This window comes from Homalodisca vitripennis, chromosome 1 (genome assembly GCF_021130785.1).
Source record: "Homalodisca vitripennis isolate AUS2020 chromosome 1, UT_GWSS_2.1, whole genome shotgun sequence".
Classification (NCBI taxonomy): domain Eukaryota; kingdom Metazoa; phylum Arthropoda; class Insecta; order Hemiptera; family Cicadellidae; genus Homalodisca; species Homalodisca vitripennis.
In genome coordinates, this window is record NC_060207.1 from 4250529 (window position 1) to 4277300 (window position 26772).

Below are 26772 nucleotides of genomic sequence, written 5' to 3' on the forward strand. Positions count from 1 at the left end.
TCATAATTAATATTAGATTGTGATCTATAGTTAATGAATGTTTATCTTACCTCAGACTGATGGAGGCTGGAGCTACCAAAGTGTATGCCATCCTGACCCATGGCATCTTCTCTGGTCCTGCTGTCTCGAGAATCAACAATGCTTGCTTCGAAGCTGTAGTCGTAACCAACACAATACCCCAGGAACAACACATGAAAGATTGTCCTAAAATTAGGGTAAGTTTTTAATATTTCAACAGAAATGGTGACCGTTGGATGAAGAGAACTTCAGTACCGATGTATGTCATAAGCAAATCTACTTTTAAAATATTAGATATGAACACTGCTAGGTTTGCACAGTTATATAAACATGTTCTCTATATTCACTGTTTAAAATGTTTGATGTAACAGACCATGTGTGAAAAGACAAGTGTCTTGTATACTGGTTAACCTTGGAACTGTCCATTGATAAACACAAGTACTGTAAGAGAACCAGATATATCAGTTAAAAGTTGTGGGAGTCTACTACGTATCTTGTTATTACTCTCCATCGTGTGGGGGTTTTGTGATTAGTTCAAAATACTTATCTTGTTTTATATTAAAATGTAATTGAACTTATCAGTTTTAAGTATATTTTACAATGAAATTAAAATTTATTTAAAATAAGCAGTATTGTAAATAGTTCTTTTTTATCAATAAATACGCTAATTTTAAGTGATATGTCCTATTTTTTTAGTTGTCTTAGCGTTAGAGGAAAGTTAATGGATTTATAGTGGCGTGCGAAGGGTTAAGATTTGTTTTATTTTCTACTGAACTAGTGACTGTCAAAAAAAATTGTGATATATTGTTTCCACTCTTGTGTAATTTTTAGATACAACTTATATTAACTGATTAATCAGTATATATTTTGTTGCTGTTTCAGTGTATTGACGTGTCGATGATGTTTGCGGAAGCTGTGAGGAGGACACACAACGGAGAATCGGTGTCATATTTGTTTTCAAATGTTCCTTATTAAAGTACTGTTTTATATTAAGACAGCATTATTGGAATATTTTCCAAGGATTGTTAATATACAATAAACACGTCTAAATAAAATTTTCACCACTATGTAAGTGGCTGGATTATGGAAGTTATTTTTTTACTTGCTATCAAAAATTTTATTACTTTATTATTAATTTTTGTTAAATGAATGATTATTATTAATATTTGAAGTTAAACATAACACAATAGTCTTTCTTAAGACGTTGAGAATGTAACTGTCACAATTGGTTCTTCTGAAACTGTGATTAAATTTATTATAAGAGGAAAACTCATTTTGTTATTTTAGTCTTTCCCTTGTTTCTATTATTTTGACATAACCAGAGTATGATAAAATTCTTGGAACCCAATCTATACATCAGAGTTACATATCTAACCTACATACATCAATATGAATTAATCACACTGATTTTACCAGAAACACCATTACAATGCTAGCTACTGTAATCATTGCAGTTTGTATCTGATACAGACATATAAGATTGAATTTTGCATTGTAATAATAAATTAAACTAGACCTCCAGCTGCGTCTTCCTCTGTAAATATTTACATTAGAATCTTTAATTCTATATCATTATATTCTTCATTGTAAGCAAATATTTAAAATTTTCAAGACTCAGTATCCAATATTTACAGAGTGTAGAGTTCACATGAGTGATATTACGGTTTTCTACATTTTTGCAATTGCTCATGTAAACATGCAAAAGGCATGGTTTTTTAATGTATCTATAGGACTTGTGTAGGACCGAATAGGTAATAATGTTGTAACGATTCTGAATTTTAATGGAAAAGACATATTTTGTATACTTCCACATAAAATTTATTAAAATTTTTAATTTTTAATTAAGATTCTGAATTTGATAAAAATTGTCATTAAAAGCATCTTGGTTTTTCGCGGATTGCCGCGATTAGGCTGAAAAATTTTCAAAACAGTTTGTTAGTGAGCACCTAAGAGATAAGACGATATATATTAAGTCCTATGTAAACCCTTGATTTAGTTTCAGATATTTAGTGTTGATAAATTTTTTTTTTTTTTTTTTTTTTTTTTTTTTTTTTTTTTTTTTTTTTTTTAACGTCCAAGATTGTAAGAGGATTGAAAATATAGTGTAATAGAAGATTATTTATATGTTTAGCAATTTACCTCCAAGATCTTGTAATAGTTAATACCACAACAAATTGTTAAATAAGCCAGCAATTTATTAAATCAGGTGACTTACATAATGTCATATATAATTAATGAAAAAAGTGTCAAAATCCACTTTACAAACTAGAGTAACTTATTTACAAAAACCATTAAATATATCATACGGGTATATACCATGTTGGTTGAGTATGGAAACTGCTCAATGTCATCACCCAGATTTGAACTTCATTTTAAATTATATGGGGTGTATAAAACTACAGTGCATTAATAAACACATTTAACCATTGATTTCCAATTAAAATTCAAATATTTTTACCCTGAGGTAAGGAATTAATTTTTCATTCCAATGGAAATCATTGTGTGGGTTTTTAGGGTCAATTAAAAATATTAAACGACCATGTGACATGACAAAATTGTATTTGATGTTGTATTTTAAATATTTAGTTACCAAGGTACAGTTCAATTTATACCAGATCTACCACTGAAAATAAATTATGTGGTTCATTAGCTTGCCTCGGCGACTCCTAAGTTTGAAGTTAGACCATTTCTTCATTGCTTTACATTTTGCTCAAAACTATGTCATTAAAGTTACCACACTCACTTAATTTTTACTTTCATAAAGTATGTTCTCCACAGTTACTAAAACAAACAAAATACGTCATTTCTGATGGCAATAAATCAAAACAAACAACCTACAGTTGAAATGGTACACAATTTATTTAGAGAGAATTTACCAGTTTCAAAATCGAATATATATATATCATTTTATCAAATAATAGTATAGACGACTGCTAAAATAATCTATGTCAGGAATATTTTTCGACTCCAAAATTACAAACTTTAGCAAGATGGGTGATGCGATGGTGTGCATCAAAAGTTTAAAGGCTGATTGTCAAATTCAAAGAACCATTTGAGAAATGTCAAATCTGAAGCTATTCTACAATATTTGTGGGCGTCAGTTAACATCTTCGGCTTCTTACACCATCACTCATAATGTTTTATCTGTAAACACTGTACATTCTCTAATGGAATTCTGCTGCACTAGTCTCTTCTGCTTGCAGTAATTGAATAAAACTCCTAAATTCACATTTGGCGAGAGAATCAATAGAGGCAGCCATGTTTATGCTACTGCAGCTCAGCGTACACCGCGGACTTGCCACATGTCTGGCCGTTATAGCGTAAGATGAAGGTTAAAAACGGACCTTTTACATTATGTGTAGAACCGTAGATACGTGACTCGAAGGTTATACAGGGTGGAGCGCGGTAATTTGCTATTTTGCACTGCAGGCTGTGGCGGCACTGTTGATCGAAGAGAGGGGAGAGTGGGCGTGGCTTATAGTGGCTGACGGGAGATTTGTATTCCTCCGCGTTCCAGTTGCCATCATGCAGTGGACACGAGAGGAGAGGTCGTTTTGTGTTGAAGCGTATTTTTCAAATGCCCACTCGATCATTGCAGTGCAGCGTGCTTTTCGTTTACGATTCGCTGTTCCTCCATGCGGACGTGTTCCTGGTCGGCAATCAATTGTAAATTGGGTAACTGCATTCAGAACAGCAGGGAATGTGTCATGTGTACGAAGGGGAACTCAGAGAAGGATTACAACACCGGAAAACATCGATAGAGTTAGAGCAGCAGTACTGCAATCTCCAAAACGCTCTGCTCGGAAGCAATCACTTGCTCTTGGCATTTCAAGACGTTCTCTCCACCGGATTCTTCATGATGAACTGAGATTTCACCCGTATAAAATGTGCGTAGTCCATCAATTGTCAGCACGGGACTATTTGACACAGCGTACTTCTTGTGAAGACATGCTTGCAACTATACCACGTGACGCAATTGTGTTCTTTTCTGATGAGGCACATTTTCACCTCAGTGGGTGTGTCAACAAGCAAAACATGCGCTACTGGAGTGAAACAAACCCCAGAGAAGTCCACCAGAGACCTCTGCATTCGGACCGCGTCACTGTGTGGTGCGCCATATCACGAGTAGGCATCATTGGCCCTTAATTTTTTCAGGATAACAGTCGTGCCATAACTGTGAACTCTGAACGGTACTTGACTATGATACAGGATTTTTTTCAGCCGGCTCTTGAGGCAATGCAATTAGAGGATACATGGTTCCAACAGGATGGTGCCACAGCACACACAGCGAGGGTTACCATGAATTGTTTGAGGCAAATGTTTCCTGAACGGCTTATCTCTTTGAGGGGTGATGTGAACTGGCCAGAACATGGTAGGTTCACCAGACTTAGCCCCATGCGATTTTTTCCTTTGGGGTTACCTGAAGTCGAAGGTGTATATCAACCGTCCCAACACCTTGGAAGACCTAAGGAACAATATTGAGGCAGAAATTGGCAGAATACCAGTCGACATGCTTGTTAGAGTTAATGAAAACTTCAGAAAACGTATGCAGCAGTGTGTGGGTGCCGAAGGTCGACATTTGCCAGATAAATTATTTAAAACCATTTAATTTTAAAATTCCCTTACTGTTCAATATAATTAAAATAAAAAATAATTTTTTCTAAGGTTCATAATTTTTTTATTTCATTTCCAAATCAGCAAATTACCGCGCTCCACCCTACTACAGTAAACTTCTCTTCACAGATCTTCCAATTTTATTTCACAAGTATGTTTTGTGGTTGTGCACATAAATTGGTAACTTTATTTTTATACAAAACATTACACTATAATACTAAAATAACACTAATTTATTAGCATCTACTAAAATAATAAATAAGCTAATTATAAAATACCTTGTTAGCAGCTCTAAGCATTCTCTAAATAAAATAAATATACACTACTACAAAAACTAAAGCAAAACTAACACACATCACATTAATATGAATAAGTTAACAGTAATGATTCTTCTTATTTGAGTTATATAAATAATTTCACATTCACGTCAAGGACAATTTGTGTTCATGCAAATCTCTCAAAGGTACAAACCCAGCTCAGTATATAAACCAGACTTCAGTGGAATTGCAATAATAGGTGTGTTTTGTGAATCATGAACACAAGCTTAAACAGCAATAATTAACTATAAGCTTTTTCTAACTTCAAAACAATTTGTAACCTGTAACATTTATGTGTATACTCATGACTGTTCTAATTTTCTCATTAACTGTTGTAAATTTATGTACTTGAGCCAACTGCAAATACTGTGTATTTATATAGTGTTCCCCTCATTCAGACCACATTTGATTTTCTGACATTTGTCATCATTAAGCAGAAGAAAAAATTAATACTTTTTGGTTTTGTGCCAGGGATTTTGCTTACAAGACTAACTCGATTCCTGTCACAAAATCTATACATTTACTAATATTGTGTACCACAGCAAATCTTAATCCTTTAGATAAAATTTGATACTTCTTTGTTGGGAATGTTTGAAAGAAGGTCAATCACATATCTTTCTATTGCTATAGTGCGAGGCAATTGCAAGCCTGGCCATTTGACTTTACTATTTATTAATATAAATATATAGCAACTAATAATTTTAATATTACTTTTATTGTGAGAAACTAATATTCTACTCATGCGAAGTTTACACAATACATACCAGACCTAAGTGCATTAAGGGGAGTTGAACGGTCCATAAGGCCCAATGTTAAAATAAGGTAACTTTATGTACCTTTTTCTCAGAACTCATAACAGTTAGGAAGTTGAAATCTTTACACAAGGTGTAGGATATAATATTGTATTTATACCTCTAAAATCTTTGTAAAATAATTGATAAAACTAAAGAAAAAAATTTTTGTATTTGTGTTATTTTTTATTTTTATATTTTAAGATAAAATATTTTTCTAAATATTTATTTATTGATGAAATTTGATAAAACTAGAGCTACATACTTCTAATAGGCTACTTTATAACCAGTAAACATTTCATGTGTGTAGCATTTATAGTTTCTGAGAAAAAGGTACATATATATTAAAAACCGGTAATTTTCAAAAACAGCGGAAAACAAAAAATCTAAATAATTATAAGTTTATATTACCTTTAGAAGCCTCCAGGACAGTAGCTACCATCCATTTCCTCTTCCTCACCTAATAACTGTCTCCTTTTCTTTATTCTTGCTTCCTTAGTCATTGACTCTGCTTTCAGATCTGCCTTCCTCATCCTGACTTCATCGAGGCTCTTCAATGTCCTTACGGTGTATTTGCCACAGTCTTTTATTCCTAACTCCTTTAAAACCTTGATCCTTCCAATGTTACCTTCATTGAATTTTAGAACAGCATCATGAACACCTAATACAAGAGTCTCTCTTCCAACAAACACATTTTTTGGGATTCGGTTCCACACTACATTGTTGAAAGATTCGTTCACGTTCTGGGTTTTACCGTGAAGACATTTTTTAGTAGATCTAATCTTGACAAATCTCTGTATGTAGGTTTTATTGCTGTCAATACAGCTTGAGGTAGAGAATGTTTGTGATTGTAGGTAATTTCTTATTTATTTACTTCTGCTAACCTGTATTTGCACCAGGTGTTAGGAGGCGGAGGGCAAAGTTGATGCGAAATTTGTTACGTAGTCTTATATTTGAAAAATCATAAAAGCTCAACGGAAAGCCATTTTTATGTAGGGATTGCAGTAATTGTTCAGAAAGAATCAAATAATAAAATAAAAAATAAAAGCGAAAAAACATTTTTTTGCCGATTTTTGCGTTCAACTCCCCTTAAACAGCAGTTTATTGGCCACAACAGGCTTGCATGTCTCATACTATAGCATCCGTACTCATGTTGCCATCTTTAGGAAAACTGAATTCTTTAGACCTATTTTTACAAGTTTAGAGACTTTTTTCTTATCCACCTCTATAACTTTCTTAAACCAATTTTGGATGCTATCGTGGACGTCAAATTCAGTACCAATCAGGTTTCTTAGTTCAATTTTCTTGCATCAAAACTGTTTTGGAGGAGGTTCTATCCTCTATGATGCACAATCCTTAATAATTTAAAGACAAAATTGTACTTGTTTACCTATGCTGAAAACAGGGTTTTAGAGTTGGTGGTACAGGGATAAAGGTCACTAGCTTTTATCTATGCAAAAAGCTTGTAGTGTATTCAAGATCCATATTCTCACCATCTTTGATTTGTTTGCTGGTTTTGGATCTGCACTGAGAATCAAATCATAGTTTGTTTCTGACAATAGAGTTTGCGAAGCTTAATGGGACTCTTGGATATATGCCATTGTTAGTTGTTACTATTTTTGCTTCACTTAAGTATATAACAAATATCTGAAGAAATCTTATTCCATTCTCAAAAACAAAAATACATCCAAACCATCCCATTGCATGTTATCACTGTTGTAACATTGACCTTACTTGCTATAATGCAATGTTACGTCTCCTCAATATAATAATTGGTTCATTAAAGTACCTGCAATTGTTTAGATATAGACTATATTAGTTACATAGTATAAATATGAAACTCATTAAAGCTGCATACTTTATTAACACCATTACATACTTTACGTACAAAAACACAATTAGACGCAAGATACCTCAAAACATTTGTATGTCTTGTTTAAACAATATATAAAAATATCTGTTAAAGCTCCCTGTAAATTAGAGTTTAAGTATAAATCTTTTTTGTACACATAAAAATATTAAAACTACAAAATCAAAATTAATTTATTTTAATATAGACATGTTTGTAAAGTATGATTTATATCTAAATATTAAACTAAAACAGCAAAAAATTTAAGTACTTGCTTCATCATGTAATGCTACTGAATTTAATCAAGAATATAGAAATTATTTGTGTATGTTTTAGTTTGCCAAAACCTTTTCCACAAAACTCTTCTATATACTGAAACTAACTAATAATAAAAAAAAAATGAAATAGTATTAGACATTTGCTACTTTCTAGTTGGTTTCTTTACCTTTTCGGAGAGACAGGGCTCAGAGTAAATAACTTCGTGCTTTTAACTTGGGTTAGAGGAAATACTGTAGGCTTTTAATAGGTATTAAGATTTTTGAGCATTGATACCAACTGTGGCATATAAAATAACTAATATTGGAGTTTTGAACGTGTGTAACACAAAGGAACTATAATGTAGAGTGGTGATGTCCTATTAACAAGCCAGACCCCCATCTTTGAGGGACATAAGAAACACCTTGGAATGGTTTTGTCTGCAGTACCAGAGTTTCAAATACACTATGATATGGTAGCCTTTCAGTGAAGTACACATTTTGTAATTTAACACAGTCAATGAGAATGAGTTTAGGATTTTAATAAAGTAAAATATGTTTCAATATATCTAATAATTATAAAATTATATGCTATGAAGATTAAAATTACTTGTAGGAATTGAAACGTGTCATTCAGTTTTCACATAGAGAAGAAGTCCTTTATTTTTGATCAAAGAAGTTTTGTCCACAACAAAGTTTGAGATGAAGAAACTACATGTTCAGAGATTTGTTTCTATCATGCCTGGATAAGTCTATATATATATATATATATATATATATATACATGAATGGTATAATCCAATAGAATAATAGTTTAATTGCAACCTTTCATTCAAATTAAATTAAAACTGTCATTCATGGTAAACAAGACTAAATTTGAAAATGTAACATGTGAAATGTCCCCGGAACACTCACTTGTCTAATCGTAATTCCTAAGACAATTATTCCTAATATTTACAAATAACACATATTCATTGTTACTTTGAAGTTGCCAGTGAAATGCTACACCACCCGCACACTGTTTAATGATTTGCTGCAACCGTAAAGTAAAGTAGTCTTATATTACCAGGCGAAGTTAGGACTAAGAAGCCCTCTCTAACACAACCCGCAGACCAACGGCTTGAAGGTGACTTCTGAACCACCACCAATGGTCGGGCAGGCGGGCTGCTTGCAAGGACAGGATCGCTCAGCGGTCACCCAACCAAGCAGCAGCCACGCTCGACGTTGATTGATCCGGTTATCTTGCGATAACCGTTGTACCCGCTACACTGCGCCGGCATTGGTAACCGTATGCTACACAAGAAGACAATTCCATAATGAAAGTGAAGTAAACAGTCTCAACTGTAGCGATGACAGCTGTAAAAGTGCAAGTTGTGCGTGGCACAAGGAGGAGTCCATGCTTCACACTGCCATGTTACGCATCACCACTCTATGTTATAGTTCCTCTGTGTCTAGGCCTACTTAGAAAATGGACTATACAGTTATCATATTGCTGCCGTGTAAGTTAAACCATGTTAGAAGTTGATTTATTGCTGTTCACTTATGGTGCCTATTCTGTTGAAACCATCTTTTATTTAGTTTAAAGTAATCAAATTTGCCCTATTTAAGTGTAGGGTTGTTGCCAAACTGGCAAGAGAAACCCAGCAAACTCAACACGAACTTTGAATTCTTAGAATGTTGGTCTGCTGTGTTCATTCGCACTGTGGAGTTTGTCCAAAATACTTGTTTCAGTTTATTGGTGCATCAGTTTCACTTAGTGAACTATAATAATTGTCAGTAAAGTGTGGTTTCAGTGTTAATAGCATGTGAGTAGTGTAATGTATGAATTGTGTTCCAGTATTCTAGTGTGTGAATTATGTTTTTAGTTATTTTAAATGGAGAAGAATGGACTTCTTCAGTAACAAAGAACAAATGGATCAATGAATGCACTATATATTTACATTCATGACTGCGTTGTAGAAATGTTACGTTATAACATGCCTTCCCCATAGGTGTTGATTTTGATCTTGATCCTGACCTCCATCATCCACAATTCCTACCTTATTACAGACTAGAGTATCAGTCAAAGTGGCTCTAGTCCTGAATAGCACCTGATTGAAGTAATATCATTTATAATTAACATCTAACTTTATTGTTCACTCCGTCAGTTTAACATCTTCGTCAACTGTTCACTGGAAATAGCTCTCCACAGTGAGGCCAACATATTCAAACAATTAATTGTGTGAGCAATGCTTCGACGTGGTACGAACCAGAAAACTAAGAAAAATAGTCATTAACTCCTGATACGCTTAAGAACTAAGTATCATTTATAGGTGAAAAATTAATTTACAATCTGACGTAAAACGTAATTACAGTCTGAATTTAATTTATTTATTATTACTTGATGAGATTGTTTTGGAGCATACATTTTTGCTATGCCAATGAGAATGCTTTGGCAGTGTTTTGTGCCCAAATTCCGATTTCAAGGTCATAGATTACTTAAATCAAAAATACTTATAAACCTGTTTCTGCATATGAAGCAAATTTACACCTTCCTACTTTTAAAATGCATGATTGTACCACTTAGAACACTACCAAGAAATGTTCTAAAGATGTGCTCATGGCAACAGACAATTAGGGAGTCTATTCCAAAAATGGTATCAGGATGATATCCGTGTAACTTCAGACTTGACATTTTTCCTGCAGATTCAGTTTTGGGTAAAATCGTGTTCGATGATATATGTCACGCCACAGGATTTGGCTGAGCGTCAGTAAAATTTTTGCATTGGCCTTATGGGTAACCATGAAGGCAACGAGAAAATTTCAGAATAAATAAATTTGTAAACAAACTGAGAACAAAAATACGCCGTCATATGACATGTGATGTATAACACATGTAGCCTAATCATTCAAAAGATATCGTCTTAGACTTTAAATTTTGTATGAATACTCATTTGTAGATGCACAAGCATGAGTTCTATGATGGTGCATGTCCATCTATGGTGTTAGGCTGAGCATTACTATGGTGCTGACAAAATCTCTTTTCTGTCTGCAGAGGGAATGTAACAATTTCTTTTTTTCTGTCCGTGTCTGTTTGCAGAACATCTCGAGAATGAAATGAGCTGTAGACTTTAAATGTTTCATCCAGCCTAGGTGAGCCTTTTACGTGACACGTGATATGGCGTAATCATACCTTGTATAAATATATTTGAAATTTTGCATACATCTCAAAAAATGCAAATAAAGCATTACATATTCTTTTGTAACAAATGTAATAAAATTAAATATTTTTTATTTTACTCTAACACTTTGGATGTTTAGAAACATACATACCAACTATCTTAATAACTGTGCCTTAAATCCTAAAATGTAGTAAAATTTGTTACAATCTAATTTTCTTAAATTAAATCACATATTTTCACAACATTGCATCAGCTATGCTCGTTAAATACTACACTAAACAACTAAAATTCCTTATTTGCACCAGGAGGTAAGCTTATGTCAAACACTATCGGAGGATTGTTTGGCAAGTAGTTTATATCACAAGTCGAAGCATTTACATAAATAATCTTCCCATCTGACGAAACACCATATCCTGCAACAAATTCAGCACAATAAATTGTTATGAAACAATACAAGAAGCCTTATACTATTTCAAATATGACTCTCTTCTAACTTGCTCTACTAGCATGAAAACTAAAACCCTACAATGAAGATCTTCATTCTTTTTTCCAAAACAGAAAGGCTTAGCATGTATGATCTAAATGTGTGTAACCATAACTCTTTAATCCATGTCAGCCTAATATAAATTCGAGAACATAAAATACTAATAATCTTCTGGAGGATAATTGAAAAATGTAACCCTCTCCCGGGCGCTCAAGTCCAACTGCCATCTCCCCCTTAACAATTATTCTTGATTCGTGCTGCCATCATACATTTGAACAACATGATCAAATCTAGTCCAATGTTTCAGAATCTTTCGGACCATCCATGGAATTAATTTCTTCTACTCAGTTGTAATTTCAGTCAATTTAACCCTACATTCTAAATAGAAATGACATAACCAAGATGACTTCATACCCAGGTCCTATACAGCATTAGGATAAAGATGACATTGATAATTGGACTCCCCATATAACAATACTCAAATTCCAAAATAGCTCTCACAACACTGCTTGCATGTTCAGGGAAGACCAGCTTGTGATTGATTTGTAGGAAAACTGTAACTAAAAAAGCTTCACCTATTTAGCATTAATCCTGTGTTTCTCTTAAAATACATCACAAAGTAGAAGAAATTTTACCTTCATGAACATGCCCAAATATGTGATACTTGGGTTTGACTCTCTGCTGTACCGTGGAGAGTAGTTCTACACAGCCCGCACGGACTCCAGTACAACACAGATCTCCGTGTCCTATGGGCGGAGTGTGCGTCACCAGGATATCCGTATCATCGGGAATAGCGTCCCACTTCTGTAAACAGGCTTCTCCACGAGGCAGGTTGAATGCCCACTTGCAAAACTCTGGTTGCCTAGACAAGTGAATTCACATTCAAGTCACCATATTGTAGCCTGTAAGTAAGGGTATAATAGATCTATTAGGTGATAACATCACATTATTTTTCTTTTTGTGTAAATTTGTTTAATGTTTACTAAAGTACATTTATTTGATGTTGACTGACTATTTGGTTCGTTATGCATTCTACAGGTGGGGTCATGAAAGAATACAGTTGGCGGCAAGCAGTAGAATGGACAGGCCCACACGACGTTGTCACAAAACGTGTTAACTGCCGTGTCACTGTGCATTAGCGATATAGACCACTGTCACAGTTGTACTGTACAAACCTCTAACACTGATTTGGATAAAATCTTATGGGTATAAAGGTACAAGCTCTACACAAAACGTGTTAACTGCCGTGTCACTGTGCATTAGCGATATAGACCACTGTCACAGTTGTACTGTACAAACCTCTAACACTGATTTGGATAAAATCTTATGGGTATAAAGGTACAAGCTCTACACAAAACGTGTTAACCACCGTGTCACTGTGCATTAGCAATATAGACCACTGTCACAGTTGTACTGTACAAACCTCTAACACTGATTTGGATAAAATCTTATCGGTATAAAGGTACAAGCTCTACACAAAACGTGTTAACTGCCGTGTCACTGTGCATTAGCGATATAGACCACTGTCACAGTTGTACTGTACAAACCTCTAACACTGATTTGGATAAAATCTTATGGGTATAAAGGTACAAGCTCTACACAAAACGTGTTAACCACCGTGTCACTGTGCATTAGCGATATAGACCACTGTCACAGTTGTACTGTACAAACCTCTAACACTGATTTGGATAAAATCTTATCGGTATAAAGGTACAAGCTCTACACAAAAGTTTAAAAAATCTTTAATACCATGACAGTTTGCTCTATCATATTTGTATTACTTTTATGGTTTAATCATGCTATTACAAACTCATAAATTATCATGGAACAATTAGTCAGTGTACTTGTTTATGTGCTGTACGATCCGAAATTTGTTCAGAAGATATTATTTACGCTTATATAAAACAATTTTTATGATAAATAAACATTGCTTTTTAAATCTAATCCACCACACTGTGTTGCTTATTGTACTCTAAATACTTTAATTTATTGTAAGAAATTATTCAAAATTATAATAATATAACTGCAACTTTGAATTGTCAAATAATCATAATTATTTCCCATAATATAATTATGAGCATTTTAAAACAAAATACGGTAAAGAGTATGAATGACTTATTAATATTCTTCAAATCAAATCAAATCAAAATGTCTTTATTACGTGAACATTAAGTACAGTAATTTGTCAAAATATAATACATAATGCAAAGTTAGATAATTACAGTTTAATACTGTCATCATTGTGAGTTTAGGAGGTTTATGCTTCAATTTTTAAAATCACGTGGTTCCAGTGTTAGCAGATTCCAGGAACTCTTCAATGGTGTATACAGGTCTCTTCAGCAAAAACTCTCGAAGTAGGTTCTGTAGTCTGTTTCCTGTCAGGCTGCGGAGGTAGTCTGGTAGAAGGTTTTTAAATTTCCGGCCAATGTATGAAGGTTTCTTCTCGTATAAAGCTGTTCTGTGTTGAGGTAGGGTGAGCCTTGAGGCATGGCGTGTGGGGTAATTATGGAGGTCCATGTGAGTCTGCAGATGTAGTTTATCTACGTGCAAGATAGCTTCATAAATGTAAAGTGCAGGTACTGTAAGTATGCCTAGGGTCTGGTAGGCCTGTCGGCAAGTTTGTAGTGGCTCAAGGTTTGCAAGGGTCCTGACTGCCTTCTTTTGGAGTACCAGAACTCTCTTGAGGTTTCCTTGGGAGGTTCCCCAGACTACAAGGCCATACCTTACCAATAATATACGCATAGTGGAAATCAGGAAAACACAAATTAGTTTCAAACCACCACAGACACAGTGACAATGGGCACTGACAGAATGAACAGTGTGTCTCATTATCACAACAGATTGGCTGGTGCAGATTCTGTTTACATGTACTTCACCTGTTGCTTCCATATTTCAAACCACCACTGACACAGCAACAATGGGCACTGACAGAATTAACAGTGTGACTCATTATCACAACAGAGTGGCTGGTGCAGTTTCTGTTTTCATGTACTTCACCTGTTGCTTCCATATTTCAAACCACCACTGACACAGCAACAATGGGCACTGACAGAATGAACAGTGTGTCTCATTATTACAACAGATTGGCTGGTGCAGTTTCTGTTTACATGTACTTCACATGTTGCTTCCATATTTCAAACCACCACAGACACAGTGACAATGGGCACTGACAGAATGAACAGTGTGTCTCATTATCACAACAGATTGGCTGGTGCAGTTTCTGTTTACATGTACTTCACATGTTGCTTCCATATTTCAAACCACCACAGACACAGTGACAATGGGCACTGACAGAATGAACAGTGTGTCTTATTATCACAACAGATTGGCTGGTGCAGTTTCTGTTTACATGTACTTCACATGTTGCTTCCATATTTCAAACCACCACAGACACAGTGACAATGGGCACTGACAGAATGAACAGTGTGACTCATTATCACAACAGATTGGCTGGTGCAGTTTCTGTTTACATTTACTTCACATGTTGCTTCCATATTTCAAACCACCACAGACACAGTGACAATGGGCACTGACAGAATGAACAGTGTGTCTCATTATCACAACAGATTGGCTGGTGCAGTTTCTGTTTACATGTACTTCACATGTTGCTTCCATATTTCAAACCACCACAGACACAGTGACAATGGGCACTGACAGAATGAACAGTGTGTCTCATTATCACAACAGATTGGCTGGTGCAGTTTCTGTGTACATGTACTTCACTTATGTGACATCACTTATTATATTATATTGTATTTTTAACTTCTTTGGATGTTATAGAAAATGGTTACTTTTTGTACAAGAAATTTTTGGGCTTCTTGAGATTCTCAACTGTTGCCAGTATTAATATTTAAATCATCAAGGCGTGAAAATAATCAATATATACATATCAGGTACATTCATAGCCAGATACAAAAGATACTATCAAATGTTTATAAATGTATGAGAACCGAATTGTGTAACAAAACCATTATGTTTATAATTTTCCTCCATTATTTCTTTGAAAAGGAACTTGAACTGACCGTAAAATTCTGTTTATTAATAAAAAGTTTAATAGATTTAAGACAGCTCCAACATTCCTTTCAACGGTAGTGGTTTTAAGCATCCACAAAGCTTGCAGTTACAGTAGGGAGCAAGTTTGGCAACCTCGCTCAGTCCTCAGCTGTTCCAAGGCCAAGTGCCAAATAGGCTTCTCCTTCACAGCACTTTCTGCATGTTCTCATTGTAAAATAATGCATCATTCAATATTCTTTTTGATATTGGTTAAATAATTTGATCTTTATCATGTGCTTATGAGTGGTTATATCGTTTAAAGATGGTCATGTAAATATCAGTAATCAGGGCACAAACAGAAACTACCACTGAGCAAGTTGGAAAGTTCGCTATTTTGATTATCAGAACATTGTCTTTTTTTGTAAGACTCAAAGTGATCAGTATGTTTTTTATTTTAGTTTTAACAATTACAAAGTGTGGTAAAAGATAATACCAAAACCCCTTATTCCTGAACAGTAAGGTTTTAAAAAAGACTTCAGTATTTACAAACTACAAATCGATACATTGTAAGAGTCTTCATTCACTCCAGCAAAAGAAAGACTAATATAAATCTTAATAAAAGTTCAAGGGAATAAGTTTTTTACATCAACGTTGATTGGATACCTTTACTGCCAATAATACATATATCATAATGACTACATTAATATTTAGACAGGATTATAAGAGTCGGTAGGGAAATCAAAAGGAAATCACCTTGACTCATTACGCTTTATGCACAACTAATATTTTAGCCATACACAAATACATATGGTTTAAACGACTGCTTTACTTGTACGATTTAGTTCCTTATAACTTTTTTATGTTTCAACGTTAATTTCACAACATATTTTGAACAAGTTTTAAAAAGAAAAATTTTATGTCAATGTTTATTAAATTCTTACCATGGAGTCCCATAAATCTTCAAACCGTACAAGGTGACGACTTCGTCTTGTAAATAGATACAATTCGTCAAGCAATCTTTAATATTCTGCATCTTGACAGCCTCTGCGATGTTGTCTCGTGGCATGCCCAGGGTTGGGATCTGATCCACGATACTGCCACCCCTGGAGCCATCACTCGGGGAGTGACTCAGTGGGTGAGTGAATGTGTGATCAAAGCTGAGCTCGTGATTGCCTGCGATGACAACTTTGTGTTTGTGAGGGAGCCCACCTGTCACACACAGTTACAGTATCTCTTAATAATAGTAGAGACAGCAAGAATAAGAATCTTTTTTTTATTTCCTTTGATACAAGTGCAATTGATCAATCAATCCTATTTTTACACATATGTTGAAGTAAAAAATAAATATTTTGTTAAAACTATTTTTACCACTAAATAAACTAAAAATGTCCTTTTTAATAACTTACATTAATTGTGTATATACAAGTATAAAATCTAATTCTAATATATATACACGAGGGGTACCCAAAAGAAACCAGAATTATTTTTTAAAAGCTATATACTTTCAATATTTTACAAAAATACCGGTGTTTACACTATTTGAAACATTGTTTGTACTCATCTATAAAAATAACTGACAGCTCCTCCCTTGTATTTTTTCTTGACCTCTTCGATTTTGTCAAATTGGTGTCCTTTCATGCAGGGAAATAAGAACAAGTGGCACAGTGTCAGGTCAGGCGAGTAAGGTGCGTGGAATCATGCCATTTTTATCAAAAAATTGTCTAACAGAGTTGGCTGTGTGTGGAGGTGCATTGTCGTTGTGGAAGAACCAGTCTCCTGCCTGCCACAAATTAGGTCCTTTTTGACGAACAGTGTTGTGCAATCTTCTTAAAACTTCCAAATAAAAGGATTGATTGATTGTCTGACTTGGAAAACAAACTCTAAATAAACTACGCCCTTGGCATCAATAAGGCAAATCAGCATTGTTTTGATGTTTGATTTGATATCTTTTTTTGGATGGGGTAACGATGACTTCATTTATTGGCTTGATTGTTGCTTTGTTTCTGGGTTGTAACTGTAGAGCCATGACTCATCACCAGTAATTATATTTGACAGAAAATCTGGATCAGTTTCAAAACAAGACATATTACATTAAAAACATAAAACCAATATTTAATACATTTTATTGTATTAAATTTTTTTATTGTATTAAAAATAATTAATATTTTTAATGTAATTTAACAGTGACCAATATAAGCTCCATCTACAGCAAAACAAGACATGTTTCAACTCGATGTTCATTTTGATTGTCAGTCAGAACCCGAGGAACAAACTTGGCAGCAACCCGTTTCATTCCCAACTCTTCCGTTAAAATTTGCTGGAACGAGCTCCAAGATAACCCATAAAACTCTGACAGTTGATCAATTGTTTGTCGACGGTCTGTGAGCAAAAGCTGTCCATTTTTTTCAATATTTTCGTCGATGCGGGCAGTTGGACGTCCAGAACGAGGTTTATCATCAATCGACATGTCGCCACTTTTAAATCAAACAAACCACTTGTACATTTTTCCCATAGCGTCATCTTGGTAAGTTGTTTTCAACATTAAAACAGTTTCAGCAACATTTTTACCGAGTAGAAAACAAAATTGCCATCATAAAAAACTAAACAAGAACAAAACAGCAGTAGCAAAAACAATCACTGCAGATGAAGGGAACAAGCCAGATTGACAACACAGGCGGCACGAAACTGGCTATGAATTGCGCTCTACATGCCTAACGGCAAAAATGCGTACTACACAATCTCCGCCCACGGCAATGCTATTCCGGTTTCTTTTGGGTACCCCCTCGTGTGTGTGTGTGTGTGTGTGTGTGTGTGTGTGTGCGCGTGCGCGTGTGCGTGTGCGTGTGCGTGTGTGTGTCACTGAACTCTTCCTAAACGGCTTGACTGATTTTAATGAAATATTTGTGTGTCTGAAAAGACAATTCGAGAATGTTTTAGATTTACAATATTCTGTCCAATTATTTATTTAATTAATTTTGTATTTATAAATTGCTGATTTTGGTATGTTTTAGATTGGATCTGGCAAATTGCGCTACAACACATAGTAAAAAGTGAACTGATACTTAACAGCTGTTAATACTTTCAGCTGAAGTGTTTATATTTAAATTTTATTGAATTATTGTAAAGTGCTTGATCCAGTGATAATCAATTTAACACTAATGTCTACAAAGCTAAAAAGCGCAAAATTCTCATAAAGAAAAATGGTTGCCATGCATAAATGCTAAAAGATAAAACTATTTAAAAATCATTTTTGAACCTCTTATAATGTATGGTAAAAACATATAAAAAAATGAAAATATTTCAAAATAGTCAAGCAGCCCTCATTGGACCACTTCATATGCATTGACCCTATATCCAATTTGGTTGGTCTGTTTACTATTTGGGTTGGTGCAAATTTGCATTTACACGCTAAGTTTAACATCAAAATGTTTTGGAATAATAATGTTTTAATAATATTCCTGGATATATTGCTGGATAATAATTGCTGGATATAATTGCTCGATATTGCTGGATAAGTGAAACATCCACAATACAAATAAATATTTTTCAGCTCCTTGTTGTGGTGATGAGCACAAAAATTGAGTTAACATAATTATTATTTCTATTTTCCAAGTTGCTGTAATTTTTTTGTTGTGTTCTTTTTGATGCACTTGTTTGGTGATTTTTGGCCGCCTGTGAAATTTTAATTAAACCCTACTCTGTGTGATAAATGTTAATTACATCTAAGTTAGTTATTCATACTAACTTTTAACTTTAAATTGTTCAAAGATTTCCTGATTTACTAGTAATGTTAATGTTTTAAATACTTACGCCTTATACTAATTATCATTAAAACTAGTAATAAGAGGGATTGGGCTCAGTTTTACCAATTTACCTATCCAGTTATTAAAATCCACAACTTCATCCAATCCACCACATTTTGTGAAATCACCAGCATGAATGAATATATCTCCTTCAGGAACATCAAACTTAATGTGAGAGGTCAGTGAGTGAGTATCACTCATACAGACGACACGTGCCTGTAAAATTAAACACTTTACAAATTTGAAATTAAGTTTTGTATGTTTAAGGAATTTAGTTACACTAATTTTATATTAACAATAAATACGAAAACCTCTACATTAAAGCACTGAAAGAAAAGTCAACATAAAATCTTTACCAACTACACCTCACATTTTAATTTAATATATTTATTTACCTCCATTTATCTGTTTATTACATATTGTTTTTTATAATCATGCTCGTTTCCAAATATAATAAGAAATCAAATGCAACTATCACTCAACTGAAGCAGGACTAGGCCAACTGAACATTTCAACTTTCCCAACATTATTTCAGTAAGCACAAAACTGTGATAAAAATTATGAAGGGAAAAGGAACCCAAAATGTTCATAAACAGCACCAACTGTAGCACAAGAACACAAGCGCACAAATGAAGGTGTACAGTTTTAGTGTTGTGTGTGGACTGGGTTTCAAACAATAGTGTATAGTAACTCAGAAAATCTACAACAAAATACATCTAAGTGCAGCATTAAAAAAGCCACTAACAAATACACTAGCCTTTTTACAATGAAGCTAAATCCCTTATTTGTTTAAGAAGAGTTGGATTGGTACGTGTCCTCGGTTTGAGTTTCAAGCCTATGCTGTTGTATATTTTTTAACATGTTTACGCACTGATTCCTCAATGTCACTTTTATTCTCTTTCTAACCAGTATCTACTGTTTCTTTATCACCTTTAAATTAAATAGCATGCCTAATTAAATGAATAACCAATGACATATCCACTATCACTAGCTCTTTTAACACCTAATTTGTGTGCAACTCATGTCCATAGTCTTCGACCATTTGCTACACCAATACAGTAATGTATTTACTTAATGCAATTTTCTAACCAAATCAAATACAGGTTATTGAAGGTTCGAAAATTGTAAGCCCTAATTATTAAAGTTCTATTGTATTAATATAAGTTGAGGGATTTGTTTCAAGAAGTACAATTATGTCATAGTAGTCAGAAGAAGGAATTGTTGAATAGTAATGAAGCCGGTTCAAAGCCCCTTGAAATTTTTAAATTTTTGAACTAAAAGGGCCTTAACCACCTAACTTTAAACTTTAATTTTAGCTTAGCTGCAATGGTAGTGAATAACCCATATACATACTTTTAGCCAGATTATTTTCACCCTCGCTTTTCCTCTTATATAACTCCTCCTTTAACTTCTGCAAGTAAATCCTTTCTCAACCATACAACCTCTTAAAACATTAATGCCCTCTTTACCACATCATCTTTGACAGAAAGAAGCTCGCAATAAAAGATTTGGCCTGGCTTTCTACTGGAAATACGGTTTTCAAAGGACAAGTTTTATTTTTTTTAGAAACACAAATTCTAAAAGTTTTGACACTATGATTTATTTAAAACAGGTTTCAGATATCTGATTTGAAACTTGCTGTTTATCATACTGGTTTCTATTTTAAGATTTAGAAGCCAAAATACGCCAAGCTATAAACAACAATGGTACTTTCTGATTAAATGGAGGCCACCAATATTGTTATTTTTTATTTTTTATTGTGCTATTCGTTACATTTCTTCTACATATATAAGCGGCTGTATATATAATAATAGCTATTTAATTTAAGAACCATTGTATATATGTCATATATAAACTGCTGGAATAAACGTTATTCATTCATTCATTCAATTTGGAGCTCTACATATAGCCTATATAGAAAGGCATTTGTTCTGATGATTTAATTTCTTATTGCTTGTTATTTACCTCAAAACCATGAATGAACCCATTTCTAGTACACTGTTTACAAATAACAGTTAATTTTCCAAGTGCTTAATGCAGTTTTCAGGCTGTGGGGAGTGTATAAGGCCACAATTGAGAAAGCTAGAAATGCAAGGGGATTATTTATGAGTAGACATGAAACTTTTATTCACAGGAGGTAAATAAGTTACACTGCCAATACGTGAAAACTGTTCATCAATGGTGTTACTACAAGTATTCCATTGGAAGTGAAATTTCCATTGAGTGGTATAAAAGATTCAAGTATTCAAAACATACTCAAGTTAGTAACCCAGAAGTTGACTATAAGTAGCACAGTATTATAGTTCATTTCAATTTATGAGTTAATTATCATGATCAGCCAGTAAGTATGTAAATAACAGTAACCCTATTTATAATATGTACTTTTCATGTTATTTCAGTTTAGCCTACATAAATCCCACATATTTTCTTAACAACCATTTTTACCATATCCTACAATCCAATTATATATTTAGGTTTATTATATATATGTTGCAGTATAGTAGACTGTGTTTCAAATGTGTATACAATACTGACTTGTACATTTTTAAGGTACGGTCATAAACAGGTTTTCCTATTATTTGACATGTAAAATCAATATAGGTAAGAAAATAGGTGCGGCCTAAGAATGAAGATTATATTGTAATATAGTAGACCATGTACTGAATGTGTTTAAATTTTTTTTCATAAACGGCTAGAAAATTTTTGAGGTACGGCAATCTACATTTGTTTTTACAGTATTTGACATGTAAAATCAATATATGTCTGAAAATAGGTGTGGCTTAAGATTGATGGTAGTAATATAACATAGTAGACCGTGAATTGAATGTGTATAGAAAGTTTTATCAAATTCGGCTGGTACGTTTTTAAAGTAAGGTCATCCATAGATTTGATTTCTGGCCTAAGAATGAGGGTAGTAATATAATATAGTAGACTGTGTATTGAATGTGTATAGAAAGTTTCATCAAAATCAGCTTGTACATGTTTGAGGTACGGTGGCCATCCATAGATTTGTTTTTCAGTATTTGACACGTAAAATCAATATCTCCGAAAATAGGTGTGGCCTAAGAATGAGGATGAAGAGACTTTAATAAGCGGCCTACACTCATTATTCCATTGCTATTATCTAACAATTAAATATATTACCCAACTTCGATGTATGTAAAAAATCGCTATAATAAATTACCGTAACATCATCTCATAAATTACAATTTTAAATACATAAATTTACAATAACATTACAAAACAACAAAACCAACTATGGCCTAGAATTAGATGTCAAAGAAACCTTACAATATACTTACCCCACCCGGCGGTTATACTTATATTAACTTTCCCAGCTTGATATCAATAAGTAACTGCTTTTGTGTAATGGATGAAAGAATTCTCCCCATGTGTTACCAGGAACCAAACCCACATGTTGAAGATACTTAAACAAATCTCGTCACTTGTGAGAAATATCCTTCATATTTTCCTCACATTCATCGCCATTTTCAAAGTTTCAAAATATTAGTTACTTCTTGTTGTTTATTGTTTACATTAAAATTACTATAACTAATAAGTTGAAATTATATGCTAAGTTAAATAATTTGTAATATCAAACTATCCTTTGGATAAAAACAATCAAACCATTCGATAAAAACAAACAAATAATGAGTGCAGGCTGCTTATTAAAGTATACCCATGAGGGTAGTAATATAATATAGTAGACTGTATTGAATGTGTATAGAAGATTTTATCAAAATCAGCTCGAACATTTTTGAGACGGTCATTTATAGATTTGTTTTGTCCGCATTTGTCCTGTAAAATTGTGTAGACTTTGTTCATTACAACCAAAATGTGTAGTTTTATAATGCCAGTTAGTTAGATTCTATAGATCTTGTTTTGTATTATTGTTTTCAAAAAATATAATTAATTTAGTTTGTTTAAGAACTGGTTCAGGAACTAGGTTAGTAGTTCATAAACCAGGATTCATGTCAGATGATTAGTTCTTTCTATGGATGGAATCTGTGAGCAGTTAAACATCACTGAAATTATAAGATGAAATATATAGAATGACAGTAAATAGTTAGTGACATTTTTGCAAAACATAAAATCATACCCAGTAACTATAAGATTTTTACTGCCAGTTCCAATACAGTTCAAAATAGAACTGAGAACCTGGGAGTCATAAAATATTTATTGTGTTCTCTGTCCATCTGTAACAATATACATATAATACCCTATGTTTTAGTGGTAAAATTGACTAATTTTTAATTCTTAAAATGTAATGAAATTGGTGTAATAGAAGAGAATAGCTACTGCAAAAATTTAACATTGCCTTCTGCTTATACCTATAAGTAAATATAATGCCTTTTATTTACCTTATTTGGACTGACTTTAAGTTTGGGCATAGAAACATGAATTTTTATAACTTTTTGATTTTGAGACATTTCTTTCCATGCTGCAGTTGGATTATTAGACAAGGGATGTACATCTATTTTCATTGTATACGCCTAATATTAAAGTTTATACTTTTGGGATGCAGTCAGTTGTTAATAGCAAGAAATAATTCTAGATCTTTATACTTATAAAACATAATGTTCACTGCAATGTACTTCAATTATTAATATATAATAAGTTCCTTGGTTTCCTGTGAAATTAGAACGTATTGTTTAAATTTTATTATTTATTCTGTATTTAAAACACAGAACCAGTACCATATATTTTAATGTAAGATCGGCTAAAACACTGATTTAGCTTGTTTTAACCTACAAATCCCTAATATGAATACATCCACCTTCCATTGCCTAGACAATCATTATTATTTAAAACTTTTTTTTTTTTTTTTTTTTTTTTTAATCTCATTTAAGCCTTAGCGTCAGCTATGCCGGCTTCGAAGTTCACTGGTTTTATTTTACAAAGTACATGATTGGACCTCCCCGGGATTTGAACCCGTGATCTCTCGGTTAGAGAGCCGAGACTATAACCATTAGTCTACGGAGGAGGACATATATTTAAAACTTACACATAACCTCTAGTCCAGGGTGTCCAATAACGTAGACAAAACTCCCTAGATGTGGAGCTAAAATTACCAAAATGTACCTAATTTTTATAACTCAATTTTAATTAGTACCTAAAAAACATTTCTAAATCTGATTACTTTGAAAATAATAGTACGTGAAAATAATTGAAATGATACGTCGTACAACCTTTCAAAATATGCCTTTAAATCTAAATACTTTTCTTTAAATATCTAGGTTGTATTAGTATAGGTTGGGGAGTATACAGCTACTGCTCTTTAGTAAACTAAGGTTTCCCTTTCACCTTTCGGATAAATGGTTGCGCTGTGATTTCTTGATCCTCGACATTCAGCCTAATGGACTCTTCTTTTTTTCTGCTGGTGATGAGCACCGCCTCGGTCTTGTACTTGGCTGGCCCCAAGTTCACCGTATTCATCCACAAGTTAATTTGCTCGACAGTGACGTTGAATAGGCGTTTCACCTCATCAAGATGCTTTGCAACGATCACAACAGCCATGTCATCCGCATACGCAACAAGTTTAGCCCTTCTTGGTATTTCGATTCTCAGCAATCCGTCATGCATGATATTCCACAAAAGCGGACCAAGAACAAAACTCTGAGTTATACCTCCTGTAATATTATACTCCTTTTGACTATTCTTTGTGTCGTATTTCAGGACTATGACCGTAAAGTAGCTTGCAACTATACTACTCAGGTAGCCTGAAACGTTAATTCTTTCGAGGGCCTGCATAATGCAGTCCTAATTGGTGGATATTAAGGCTTTCTGATGTCTATCGTAACTACAAGACAGTATACCTTCGTACCATTCTTCCATCTATCCCCTGCGATGGCATTCCTAGCTGTGCTGACGACGAGGTTGACAGCATCCAGTGTTGACCGCCCTTTCCGAAAACCATACTGGTTGTCAGCAAGTAGCGGTTTGACTACTGCCTCTATTCGTTGGTGGATTATGCGTTCTAGTATCTTACCTGACGTATCTAGCACGCAGATTGGATGGTAAGACGATGGTTCGTCCGGTGGCTTCTTCCCTTTAGGGTGAAGTACAAGTCTTTGCTGCTTCCATCTGCTAAGAAAGTTTCTTTCTTATAGCCATATATCGTGTGTTTCTAGGAGTTGTGTTGGCGCTGCTTTGATTGCTGTTTTTAATGCAATATTTGAGATTCCATCCAATCCCGGCGCCTTGCTATTACCTACGCGATTACATGCCTCCATCAATTCATCCTGTGTGATATCTTCTGTGGGATGTCTTCAGGGTTGAGCTTCTCTGACTAGTAGGTGAATACCGGTTGTCGACGAAACAGTACAGTGATAATCCTCTTCAGGAGCTGTGCGCACGTAGGTGAAGGCATTTGCTGGTATTTCAGGTAGTTCATGACCGTGTGTGTGTGTGTGTGTGTGTGGTGTGTGTGTGTGTGTGTGTGTGTGTGTGTAATCGTGTAATCGACTTCTTTGAATTAAAAATACTGTTTAAGGACTTATCGTTTGTGGAAAGTGCAGTAAATACCGTACTCATCTGTTCTATATAATAATAATTTAAAATACTTGCTCACAAACTAATATTTATATTGATATGTGATGACTGACTCTAGTTATTCAAAATCGTTTATATCTGTTTAATATCTCCTAGTGGACGTTTTATACTCTGGAATTTATACTCTCTCTATTTATTCAGTATTCATCTTCTTTCTTTCTTTTATTTCCATGAGGTTTATGGCGGAAGATTCTTTTTTACTGCACTAGAGTGTGGAAGTATCATGAGTTTAAAATGTACGGCAAGCATCGCCTTTATTTGGTGCACTAATGCTATGCTAGAAAATGCAGATATGCAAACTTGGTCAAATGGGAAGTCCTATTTTATTTTTTAAAATACACTTCTAGTTCATCAAAGTTTGTATCTTCAACAGTAATAAAAGTTAAGAACGCATCTGTGAATTACAGTTGACAGCAGCCGTGAAGGTTTCGTTTACAATTATAACAACTTAACACAGGTGTTTTGTAAATCCTACGTCTGTAATTTACTTATAAATTTGAAGATTTCTTTCAATAGGTGACAGGGGGCTCAAAAACATGTTTAACTATAGGTCTCGTATATGAAAGGATGAGAATGTAAAAATATGAAAATAAGTAATTAATATTATGTAAAACAATAACAAACGTTAATAATAAAACAGAGATACAAATCATTGACATTTTACTTGGAAATTATTTTACTTCAAAAACAGAATAGCTACTATAATTACTATGATTGAGTAGTTGTTCTCTAAAATATCTTGTTTCATTTAAAAATATTATGTTGTTATTATTCTGGTAAATATCATAGACCTAATTATTGTTTTCAAAATTGTAATTAAATGTAAAAAGATGTATTGCCGTGTACAAATAAACAAATTGGTTGAGTAAGATCCATCAACCGGGTAGCTACTCCTTGTATCCCTTCCTTGTCCATACACGACAATCTACCATTCTA

General features: G+C 33.8%; 2 protein-coding genes across 6 annotated transcripts in view; one reads left to right on the forward strand and one right to left on the reverse strand.

Annotated features, from left to right (window-relative positions):
* The window catches only part of LOC124356608 (ribose-phosphate pyrophosphokinase 1), a 44335-nt gene extending 43048 nt beyond the window's left edge, over positions 1 to 1287 (forward strand). For all 4 annotated transcript variants that reach the window (XM_046807716.1, XM_046807724.1, XM_046807732.1 and 1 more), the window contains 2 exons: positions 56 to 215; positions 901 to 1287. In XM_046807716.1, coding sequence (XP_046663672.1) covers positions 56 to 215; positions 901 to 993 — 253 coding nt within the window. In that variant the 3' untranslated portion in view covers positions 994 to 1287. The remainder of the gene's footprint in view (positions 1 to 55; positions 216 to 900) is intronic.
* Positions 1288 to 11077: 9790 nt separating this feature from the next.
* Positions 11078 to 24080, reverse strand: LOC124356651 (metallophosphoesterase domain-containing protein 1). Of its 2 annotated transcripts, none has more exons than XM_046807782.1 (5): positions 23646 to 24080; positions 19356 to 19500; positions 16423 to 16690; positions 12124 to 12350; positions 11078 to 11417 (listed from the first exon to the last, which is right to left on the reverse strand). In XM_046807782.1, exons 1-5 carry the CDS (start codon positions 23766 to 23768, stop codon positions 11287 to 11289), a joined length of 894 nt encoding a protein of 297 aa, XP_046663738.1. In that variant the 5' UTR covers positions 23769 to 24080; the 3' UTR covers positions 11078 to 11286. The 2 variants fall into 2 exon arrangements, with proteins under 2 accessions (XP_046663738.1, XP_046663746.1); XM_046807790.1 differs by having other exon boundaries at positions 23982 to 24044.
* Positions 24081 to 26772: the final 2692 nt, after the last annotated feature.

What these genes read in the sequence shown, in the direction of transcription:
- LOC124356651 (XM_046807782.1), bottom strand. Translation starts at nt 23,768, where the DNA reads ATGAAAATAGATGTACATCCCTTGTCTAATAATCCAACTGCAGCATGG. An exon ending in GGATTTTAATAACTGGATAG is followed by an intron (nt 16,691 to 19,355) that starts GTAAATTGGTAA and finishes TGTGTGTGACAG; the next exon opens with GTGGGCTCCCTCACAAACAC. An exon ending in AAGATTTATGGGACTCCATG is followed by an intron (nt 12,351 to 16,422) that starts GTAAGAATTTAA and finishes TCACTTGTCTAG; the next exon opens with GCAACCAGAGTTTTGCAAGT.